Here is a 12,125-nt window from a genome sequence, read left to right as displayed (position 1 = left end):
GGTTAAATTTTGATGTTTGAAATGGTTTTATATGGATGAAATTGCTTGAGAATTATGTTTTGATAATTCTTTGTGTTTTCCAAACATTTTCCTCTGCAATGACATTGATTAGAGTTAACCTGTCATCACTGACCTGTGACCTGTGACCTGCAACCTGTGACCTGTGACCTGCGTTTTACACTAACCGCAGTTTGCACTGCATTGTGTACCTGCTGTTTGGCCAAATATCTCTCTATTGGCTTGATTAAAAGAACCCAAAACAGCTTTTGAAACTTGATAAGCTGGCATACTTGAAATATTGTGGATCTTTTCAAGAGTTTGAAGCTTTAAGAATGGTAGATTGTCTTTTTGAACAAAGTTGAATAGGTTTAATAAGTTTAAAAGGTTTAAATTTATTAGCAAGAGGATGCAAGGAGCTCACATGCAACCTCTGGGGTGTAGCTGCTTGCCTGATATATAACACAGGCAAGCTGTATGCTCTCTTTTACTGATAGCAAACAAGTGAGGTATAATTACACTTGCCTTGCTATACTAAAACGTGGAATCAAACAGTGTAAGAAAATTCTCACCCTTTTAACACTCTGCAAGATTAAGTTGACGTGGTCAGCCCAAAATTCTACAACGATTTGTGTGGCAGTTTATTAAAAAAAGTGGCAGTTTATTAAGAAGCTAATATTGCTAAGTTGAAGAAAATAGGAGCGCACCATTAAGGAGATAATGTTCGAAACCGAAACATCTTCTTACTCGTGACTTCTTTTTTTGAACATATTTTTTTCCTTTGCTCACCCTCCTTCTTTTTTAATAATAGCCTTTTATCTTACATGTAAGGGAAATTTTAAATCAATAAGGAGGAGATTTTTTCTTTTCCTATTTTTATGAAAAATCTTTGGTTGAAAAATATTCGTTTAGAGAATTATTCAAATTATGTGCATTCACTATAAAAGGCCCGGGAAAGTTTGAATTTTCGTTTTTGTCAGTTGATAAGCTACCGAGTTTACTTGTACTAAGCCAGATATTCAGTCACAACTTAACATCAGATTTTACCTAGTAACTGAATCAATCTGGCTTAGATTTCTAGGCTAGTAGTTAAGATTCAGTAGAAAATGAACATTCCGTATGTTAAGCATTTAAATTCAACTTTTAACATTTTTGAAGATAAAGTAAAAATCTAGGGACAAATCACAAAATTTTAAATATGTCCTGTTATAAACCTGTACAAGGATTTCATCAAAAAATTCAATTGACACGTCAAATAGACGAATCATTTACATTTATGAATACAATTAGTTTTCTTTTTAAATAATAGTTCATTATATTTATTCCAGTAGCATGTTTACAATAACCAAGCAAAACCAAATGGTAAATGGTAAATGGACAAGCAGATGACACTTATGATATCATTTTGATCACTTTCATTCACTGAGCGAAAAAACGTTATGAATTTCACAATCAGCAACAAATAATTCTATTATGAACAAAATTTAAATGGTCGTCAGTCGTTGGTATAGTTATCCTACGACAGTTTGACAATGAGCATCATACCGATTGATTGAAGCGAATAAAATATGAAACTGCTGTTGATCGTATTATGATTTTAGTATACCTGACCAAATTCTACTAACACTTTGTCACAATTCTTCAGGTGCTCCTACTAGAAATTCACACTCTAGAAATTGTAACTGACTGCCATTAACAATTAAGCTAGTCACATACTCTAGAAAAACACAATTTGCCTCAAAAACTTTGCGAAAAGTAGTTCAGTCTCTATGAAATTTCAACAGAAACTGTATTTTAATAAGGTCTGAAGGTAGGTTACCCTATTATGGACAAACCCTTCTAAAAGATTACAGTACACGTAGTGTTCATATTATATCATGATCATTTGTATAAAGATTTTTTTCATAAAATAAGTAAAAAAGTAAAAATCAGACAGAAAATGTCAAAAAAAAAATTGACATGATAAACTTTAAAAATGTCTTCCATGTACCGTGAGATTGGGTAACTTGCATCAGTGGAGGCTAACATGCATAGCCCTCAAATGAAAGACCTGCATGGTCATTAAAATACAACTATGCAGCTCCGCTCGCAGCTATACTCTACCATTTTTGTTTTGATTTAATTTTGTAATTTAATGACCAGCCAGGTCTTTCATTTGAGGGCTATGCATGTTAGCCTTCACTGATGCAAGTTACCCAATATCAAGGTAGTAATGCACTTGTGGATCTGTATTGTCTTTTAAAGTAATTTATTTGACTAATGATTGGTGATGAAATTATGGTAAAATAGTGTTGCAAATGAGCGGGTCCACCCATTCTCTAACATGGGATGTTTGTTACCTATTATGAACAGGTGGGTGTTTCCAACCAAAAAAGCCCAAAACATGCGCCAAGGTCACAAAACACAATCTGCGTCCAGATGTGTGAACAATAAAAAAATAATATGTGGTTGTCATTTTATCCAGTGTTCTGGCGGTAATCAAATATATGTTTCGTTCGCGTTAAAAATCTTCTTAAAATTGAGTCAGTCGGTCGGTAGTAAATCTAGTCGGGTTTTTTGGAAAATGGTTTCAAAGTATAGTTTTTAATATTTATTCGCTCGCTTGATGAAAAATTCTGACAATTTTCTGACTCCTCCGGCATTTTTGTCTGCCAAGTTGGTTGGATTGGTTGGCCGATGCGAACAGAACATATTTTTGATTGTCGCCCTCTGCTGTTGTTGTAGCCAAACACGTCCAAGTCCAAAAACATGATTACATCCTGTCTTTATCAAATTTAGACAGTAGCTGTACTTTTTTTATACTTTATCTTATTCCAATAACATTATAACATGATCGATTCCACCTACAGCTAGAGGCAAACAGGAAAAATATGTTTATTTATTGCAAAAAGCAGAAATTGAAATTCTTGGAAATTCAACTAGCATAGGTAAAAATAACAAAAACTTGAGCAAATTGCTAAACCTTCAACAAATATAAAAAAGAATCACCTTGATGAAAATCATGTGTTTGATTTGCCAAGTTTCAAAGTCATTATAAAAAAGATATGACAGAGATTGAAGCTTACAACATGCATTTACTTCCTGCATTTACTTCCGCTCTTTGTTTTGACAGACGAGTGGGAAGTTTGCTCTTGAAATAATACTGACAGGGGTCTTAAAAAATAGAACAGGGTTTGACGTAAAATTTAAATTCCCTTCCAGGGCTTTTTTTGAGAATACCACATTTACTGCTAATTATTTAATGCCTGGTTAAGACCCTTTGTGTGTGTTTCAAATGCAAATTTCGATAAAAGCTCCCGCTTAATTGTGTGAGCTTTTTGTAACCGCTCTTTGTTTTGACAGTCGAGTGGGAAGTTTGCTCTTGAAATAATACTGACAGGGGGTCTTCAAAAAGGTATTTGTATAAAACTTGGGTTCCTTTTTTTGAGGATACCACACTTACTAAAAATTATTTCTAAATGTAATTCCAAAAGGAGCCAAAACATTTTGTCCTCTTCAAGCTAAGATCTAATTTACAGCTTTCATTTCTAATACATAAATTTTTAAGAAAATTTTGATTTCATTTATTGGTATTGGTAGGACAGTAATAATCTGAGAAATAGAGACATGGCGAATCAGAAAAAATAGCGCACCAGATTTTTCTTAAAATATTCAATCTTTCCTCCTATAATTATCAAACGGGTGGCCTAGCCCTTCTCTGTTCTATTTTTAATGTAGATTTATTAAAAAGCCCTTGCTTAAAATTTTTATTTTAAAGAGTTCTTTTAACCGCTCTTTGATTAAGCAAATGCTTTAAAGGAACCCTCCATTATAGTATTTGATGGGGATTTTTACTCTGAAAATTGTTTTAGACCTAAGGATATAAATGAAAAATGATAAAAAAGTTTTTTTTTGGCTTTACACATCACATTTAAGGAATTTTTGACAAGCTTGCTAACCTTTTAAAGTTGTCAAAACTATTAATAAAGTGCATTCTAAGGATTAAAATTTTGTAAAATCTTAGGAAAGGGACTCGAGAAATGTCCATTGAAGCCAAACAAAAAAAACAACAAACGGACCAGCAGGAGAAGGGAACGAAACAAGATAAGGGACGCGGCACAGAAGGAAGAAGAACAACAAAATTTATACCAGAGGCTAGAAGAAGCAACAAAAGAAAACCGAGCTTTTAAGGTGAAACAAATAAACCGTTCTCTTTTTATGAACCGATCATCTAGGACTGTCATTAACAATAAAAATCGACACGTTTTTACTATTCTAAAGCAACACATAACAGGAAAAATAATCAAATTCAGTAAATCCAGTATAACTGTGAAAGAAAAAATTGGTAGTGGTGCATTTGGGTCTGTTTTTAGAACAACATTCCACCATATGAATATTCAAGTAGCCGTGAAAGAAAATGCAAGTATTGATCCTGATTCTTATCTTTGTGAAGCAAAAGTTATGTATAAGCTTTGCTCGAACAAACACTTTCCTTTTTTATTTGGCATGGTTGAAAACAAAATTGTGATGGAGCTTATCGAGGACACAGACAACATGTCATCTAAGTCCGTTCACGAGTTGTCAAAAGTTGGATTCATTGAAAAATCGAGAGTTATAGATTACGCCCGTCAAATTTTAAACGCAATAAACTTTTTACATGACCAACTTCTTTTACATAACGACATACACTCAAATAACCTGTTAATTCGAGATGGAAAAATTGTAAAGATCATAGACTTCGGTAAAGTTACCCTGCAAGCTGCGCCTATTAAATATAATATCGTCCCTGGATCAGAACGACAAAAACTTTACAACAAAAACCATAAGCACTTCGCGTACGAACTGCGTAACATTCCTCATTCAAAACAATCTATCAAAACGGACATTTTTTCTATTGGACACCTTTTTGAATCATACTTTGTTACCTTCTTGAAAAACCGTGAATTTAGCAAACTTACTTCAAAGATGGTTATTCCTAGCCCAACCATGAGGCCAGAGATTTATTCTATTCTTGCTAGCTTAAGTAATGTAACTTTCAAAGATTAATATGTTTTTTTATTTATCGTGTATTAGATTGCTGTTCTGTAACTAACATTTGGACTAATTTTAACTCTCCTTTAGGATTTGATCCCAAATCTTTTCGATTGTGTAAACCATTAAACCTTGAAAATTATCTCTCCTTCCATAAGTGGTATTGCTTTACTTATACTAGAAATAGTTTTATTGTCTCAAAGGATCCTTTGCGAATTTTTTAAATGGGGGCATTAAAGTTATTAGAATAATTTGGGCTCAGGGACCCTTTATACCAATAACTAACTATGCTAAATATGCTAAATATGCTAACCTAGCGTCTTTTTTTTTAATTTGGCCTTTTTTTCTGCTGTTCTACTACCTTCATTCCAAATATTGAACGACTATCTATAAGGCTATCTAAGCCAAATTTACCCTACCCCTTCAAAGCTCAATAGAAATACTCAATAGAGTATCTGTATGGTAATTAAGATATCAGACATATAAGTACTAAAATGACTTTCGAGAATTTTCTCTATAACAACACCCCATTTTAGAGAGGATCCCTCATTAGTATGATATGTTATAAAAAGTTTTTGGAAACATTTTGACCACCTTGGTCTTCTTGTGACAAATTTTGTCTTCTTAGGAGCTTTTTCTCAAAAATGCTGATTTTCGCAACATAAAATTTAATTTTTGTTGCACAGATTGATACTATCAAATGGTAAAACCCATGTATACTTCTTGAAATAGGGTGATACAAAAATGCCATTCCTTTTCTTCGTTAATTGACACATTTTTTTGTTTTGTTTGTTGATTTGCATAGTTTTCAGCAACCCTTTGTGCTGAAAAAAAAAAAAGTTTGAAAACAGTTTGATTCAGATAATTCTAAAATTGTCACAAAATACTGAGAACGAGAGATCGTTAAAAAGTAGTTTCAAATATATATTTATTATCTCAATTTTATTTTTATTTTCTGAATCCATATGTAAAAGCTATACATTATAATATTTTTAGGTTAATCTCGAAATAAATTTTACCTAAAAATTTAAATCAAAATGAATGAAGTCTTTTGTATCTCTAGATAATTTTGAAGTGAACATTGGTCAAAGTCTAAATTTTAATTATTAGCTGTTGTAACAAATTATTTCTTGTTTTAATAAGTTCTTTGCAGAAACTTCTTTTTAAGTTAAAATATAGCCTTCACATATCCCCTCTGATTTGTTTTGATATAGGGGATGCGTATTGTGTATAGAATTCTCGTCCAAGAGTTATCCCCGTCTTTCTGATTTTGAGTTTTAGAAACTTGATTAGCTTGATTAGTAAGTTTCATATGAGAGATCTTTAAATTTCATGAAATTTAATTAAAATTTTGAATACACCCCTGTCTCAGTGCCCCGGTACAACTTTTTCCCTCAGTGGGGATGAAAATTTCTATCAAAATGCCAATGGGGAAAATCTATTGTTTCCAGCTCGAAAATTCCAGTGGGGATGGTTTTGGAGTGCAATTTTTTACATTCAGTTTTCAATGGGGATAAAATCATAGAGCAATTTCGTAGTGGGGTTGAAATTGTAGGATATTTTTTCCACCGGGGACGATTAATATTACAAGGTTTAAGTCAAGGTTTTCAGTCAAACAGACTGAAGGGCTAGATGCTAATGAATTGAATTGACTTTTAGATTTATTCATACCACCAACCTTGAGATAGCTGCATCTATCACGCAAGCCATCCTCGAACAAGGAAAATTTACAGACGAGCGAGAGATAAAAGGTATTATAGAAAATTAGTTCTTTCCAACGGAAAGCTATCATGTAACACTCAACCAATAGCGTTTCTTTCGATGGAAAGCACTTTTAAATTATCTAAAAATGTTTAGGAGACAGTAAAATTATTTTACTAGTTTATACGAAAACAAGCAAGCGATTTTAAATTGAATTCCATACTCTCCAGAACAAAATTTTAATCAGATCTTCTTAAGAAATAAATCAAAGTGAAATCTCTATAAAGAATGTCTCCAAGTTGTCTAAACCCTTCATTAACATAACCTTATATCACTACTATTCTCCATAACTCTAACAAACCTGCGATTTGCTTACTTGCTCCTGTTATGGAAACTTCACTGTAACATCAATGGTTTTTTCATTAATGTTCGGTATAAAATGCTATTTTGATGTTTTTTTTCTTCAAAAATTAAGCTCAACAGAGTATTGATTACATTTACATTGTACTATGATTTTCAGTTAAAAACAAAATTTATTTTTCAGCATGCTGTCGCAGATATTATGAAACCAAAAAGAAAGAAGAAAAGAAACTGTTAATGGATGATGATGAACGTGAAAAAATGGAAAAATACCAGCGTCGCTATTCAAGAAGAGACAGGGTGAGTTGCATGACATTCAGTATTTTGTTGGTTACAAAGAAGCAGTCTTAAAATTTGATTTTTTACGCCCAAGGAGAGTTAAAAAGTCACTTTCTATTCAAACTTTTGTTTTTCGTTGACAGCTTTACAAAAGTCGCAACAAGCAAGTCAACGCATTAAAGGAGCAGATCGGGCCAGATGTCTTTCACTTGTGGACGACGACAGCATGTCCCGAGCTGATGAGCGACGAGGAGAGTGATGTGGATAACGAAGAGGTGCTCGTCCGCAGATCGCCAACTTGGAGAGATCCAACTCTTACAAATCTTATTTGTAACCTGCCAATTAAAAGGGGCGGCACAAAAAAACAGAGAATTTTAGGCCAACCCAGCACTCGCTCCCCACCGGGCCACAAAAGTTAAAGTTTTCTCTTTTTTTTTTCAATTGTATTTTTACTGTTTGTTTATTTTTTAACTATGAAGCTTGTATCTTTTTAAACTTAAAGTTTGCAGAAATTCTATCATGAAGACAATAAATTGACTGCAACTTTTAAATTAAAACTGCTTCTTTCCATGTTTTTTAAGTGATTTCCAGCTGTAAAAAGTCGCTGATAGATTTTATAATTTATGTATTGCCATGAAGTGGATGAAAAGGGGGATGATACCCCCTGTGAGCCAAGCTGATGGAGGAGAATGGTATTCGAATGTGTGGTTACAGAATTCGAGGAGAAGTGTCAAAAATGTAGGATCTTTCCATAAAATAGTTGGAATGTTGTCTAAGCCAGAAGATTTGTTACTAAAAAAAAGTTTTACAGTTTTCTTCAACTCATCTAAGGTAAAAGTATTAGTTGGAATAATTAGATTTTCCAAGACTTGATGAAGTGGTAGTGCGTTTGCATTACCTGTTGGTACATTTCCGAGCAACTCTTTAAAATGTTTTAGCCAGTTTGTCCTCCTTTTCTCTGCAGAATCTCCCTTTAGTTGAATCGAAGGGTAGTCCTTATGTCCAGATATCTCATTAATGACTTTCCAAGAAGCGGAATGTTTTTTTGACTCGTGAAAAGCTTTGATCGAGTCAATCTTTCCCTGAATAAAAAGCGATTCAGCGGTTAGGTAAGCGTCATCCAAGCCTTTTTGCGCATCTGCGAGAGCTTTACCGCTTCTTCTAGTAGCACGTGTTTGATGTTTTAATTTGGCTGACTCGAAGGTTTTGCGCGCATTTTTCACAAGGTTGCCCTCATGGAGAACTTTACTTTTGCATTTTTGTTTTTTCGGAAGATAAGAGAGACATACATGTTCGTTTGCTTTTATCAGATTTGAACCCCAATGTAGGTACATATTCTAGAAGGACAATATGGTTCCGGCAAAAGTGCTCTCTATCTCGAAGTGCCAAAAAGCCATATCATAAGACTGTAGCAGACTGGTAGTGAAAGTTTTCAGGTTATCATTTTGATGTATTCTTCAACGAGGATAACGGATGATATTAAGCTTAAAATTCATATTGTAGGTACATACAAAGCATAAAAATCAATTCGTGTATATTTAAATTTTTAAGCAAACGTGTTGACAGATCTTTACAAGTTGGGTAAGTTTGAGTCAACCCAAGAGGCGCGAGCCTCGTTCATTAACTCCAGGACACACACGAAGACTGTAATTTGACCAATATTGAACTTATTGAAGTGCAAAATTTACCAATATCTCAAGTTTGATCTCATTTTATCTTGAGTCTCTTCCATTTGTCTTTGTGTCTATTCTGGTTTCTTTTAAGTCCATTTTTCAGTATTTTCTGTGAAAACCAGGTTTTCTGCATAATTTATGATGATTTATTTTGTATTTTCTAGTTTATATCAATTTTAGTTTGATAGCCAACTTGGTTCATCATATTTACATTTCTATTTTTCATAATTTTAGTATTTATGGCCAACTTGGTTTAGATTTTCTATAAATATGGCAGCTTGTCCACTTTTCTTTTGAGTTCAGTTGACATGTAGCACATAGAGAGTCAACACCTCAGGACTTAGTCATTTCTCACATAAATTTCAAATAATATAAACATAAGTCAATCAATGATAGTCTTCAAATCATTTTGACATTTTGGATTCTCCTTCACAGTTCTTTTACTCTGGCAAGCTGGTAAGCATTATTTAATATTTAATATTCAATATATTTCCTCTTTTTTACTTTAATGTATTCTCTCTTGTATGTATGATACCCTAGTCTCGTATACTCTAGACTTTGTTTGATATAGACTTAGTCTTAGAATTTATTCATTTTTGTTTTTTCATATAAATTAATTTTGGATTTTCAATCCTTGTAATTACAAATATACGTCAACGAGAATCCTCAGTGGGGAACTCCATGCATGTTGAAAGACAACTTCAAACGGGAAATTAAGAACGTCAAAGAAGAATCCTCTGAAACTCCAGATGGCTGAACTTCGACAAGAGCTGGCCGATGTCAAATCGGACCTACAGGAAAGCCGTAGGAATCACAGAAGCCGGCAAAGGCAGATTGTTGTGCCAAACATTGTTAGAGAGAGTACTTTTCAAACCACCCTAACATTGTGAAAAATGAAGAAATTAGAATATATTCTAAGGCCTGAATTCGATGAAGAATGAGCGTACCTATCATACTGTAAACAATCAAGTGGGCTATATAAAGGTAATGGAAGGAAAGCTGAGAAATGTCCTTTAAGTCAACTTGCATATCTATGCGAATAATTCACGTGAGCTGTTTTTCTCCTTGAGAAAAAGCACAAAGATCACTAATGTATCATTTTGATGATTAGATAGAAATTCAGCTAGAGATTTGTGACATACGAACAAGAAATGAGAAATTTTCCTTCAGAATCTATTTAATTAAAAAAATTCCTCTCTAAAGTTGTTTTAAAGTTTGTCGTTAAAAACGTTCATCAATCTGATTTTTAGGAAACAGTGCTTAGAATTTTTCTGAAAAGACTATGACAGCCTCAGAAAATGAAGATTTTCTGACTGCATCTGAGGTTTCGGACAATTCCGCAGATGAAGCAACTGATACAGCCAGTGCTGCACCTATTTTCACAAAGCAAAATATGATCAAAAGAGTTTCTCGAAATTTATACTCGTGTGGTGCTTAAAGTCTTATTTGATGAATTATGCTCAACAGGGGGTGATGAAGTGTTGGGTGTTGATGCAGAGCGTGTAATTATTTTATTAGAGAAATTGATCCAGCTGCGGGGAGATGTTTGACAAACACAGCTAGAGGATGGGGTTTGCAATGAGAAGGTAACTTTCCTGTGGATGAAGTATAGTGAAGTTATATGCACTGAAAAAGATACAAACTAGCGACTAAACATGACACAATCTGCAATAAAAACACAATATATATTTAGAAAGAAAGAAATAAAGAAAGTCAAAAACAAAATGAATGCACAAGACACAAAAGGAAGTGATAAGCTGAAGACCAAAGTTTGAAATCAGGTGCGGTACCTTGAGTAAGCATCTCCTGCCACTCTAGAGTCACCTGTCAGCTTAATAAACCAGCTGCGCTGGAAGGTCAGCCTACATAGCTAAGGTAGGATAACTTTAAAGTAGTTTAATGTTTATTAATAGATGCACGGGAATAAAGATTAGATTAAAAGTGTTATAATAGCGAGGTTGAGTAGAAAAATCAACGCGACAAACAGGCTTTGATCTGCAATCTGCAGTAAACATGTTGACCTGCATTTTCTAGTACCCAGGCTAAAAAAGCTCTAGAAGGAAAAAACATCGTCAAAATCTTCGTTGTTGAACAAAGTTGTTGTCACTCTTACCATCTTACAGAGAAAAATTTATCTTCGATACTTTACATCCCTATTGATGCTCAAAATGGGAAATTTATTTGCACCGTTTAATTTATGCAATCCATGCCTCCCAGCAGTTTGAGTATATTACCCTTATAATACCCTATTACTCGGTATTTTTTTGTTTGTTTTTCTTTTCATGTTATCGTCGTTTAATCGATCGTGGAATCTTCAACTAATCAATTATATGCGACAGGTATCGTTTTCAACACTCAAATGATGAATTCCACTCCATGTCCAGGTCATTTTTCGAATGACTGACACATTTGTTATTATTATTGGTCGACACATAGACCGCTTTTAAAACTTTATTCAGCATCTCTAAAAACTTCAAAGAAGGACGAAAAGTATGCCTTAACAGTATTAATTTTTACTCGAATTTTATGTAATTATCACAATATGTACCTTATATATTGACTTATGATATCGTTGCAAATATTTTATATAAACAATCTATATATCTTGTATGTTTGTAAGAATTTTATATGAACAATTTATGGATCAAATTAATAAAAGATGGTACAGTACTGTACAGTATAATGGGAATAGATTGAAAACAATTTCAGGCTCAAAGTGCAAAAAAAGAACAGCTAAACCTTTAGAAAAATTTACTGGTTCTTGTAAAAAAAAGAGTGTACTCTCGGGATCAATTTTTCGAAAATTTTCCACCCAGGACATTCTTATTCCAACCCCCCGCTTATTAATTTTTGGAAAAATGTTTTTGAAAGTTCCCTCTTTTGTCCCAATTCAGCTGTATTAGCCTCCTTTTCAAAATTTTTCCACCCAGGACATTTTTATGTTCCGCTCGCAGCTCTACTCTACCAGTATGTTAGCCTTCACTGGTGCAAGTTACCCTACTTCACAGTAATAATAACAAGCAGTATCTACCATCTCACGCCAATTGTTTATGAAAATAAAAGTTGATTTGCCAGTACATTATTATATCAAAAAGATTTTTTGGT

At 33.5% G+C, this 12,125-nt stretch overlaps 1 protein-coding gene across 1 annotated transcript; it reads left to right on the top strand.

The window, feature by feature from the left end:
• Positions 1 to 2,320: 2,320 nt before the first annotated feature.
• On the top strand, positions 2,321 to 7,898 carry LOC136804204 (uncharacterized protein C14orf93 homolog). The gene is made up of 4 exons (XM_067060908.1): positions 2,321 to 2,349; positions 6,667 to 6,758; positions 7,253 to 7,368; positions 7,491 to 7,898. The coding sequence occupies exons 1-4, from the start codon at positions 2,321 to 2,323 to the stop codon at positions 7,764 to 7,766; spliced, it is 513 nt and encodes a 170-aa protein (XP_066917009.1). The 3' UTR covers positions 7,767 to 7,898.
• The last annotated feature ends 4,227 nt before the right edge of the window (positions 7,899 to 12,125 follow it).

Source organism: Clytia hemisphaerica, unplaced genomic scaffold (genome assembly GCF_902728285.1).
Source record: "Clytia hemisphaerica strain Z4C2 unplaced genomic scaffold, Clytia hemisphaerica genome assembly, whole genome shotgun sequence".
In the NCBI taxonomy this organism is placed as follows: Eukaryota; Metazoa; Cnidaria; class Hydrozoa; order Leptothecata; family Clytiidae; genus Clytia; species Clytia hemisphaerica.
The sequence above is the reverse complement of the archived record's forward strand: the minus strand, read 5'-3'. Positions and strand labels throughout refer to the sequence as shown.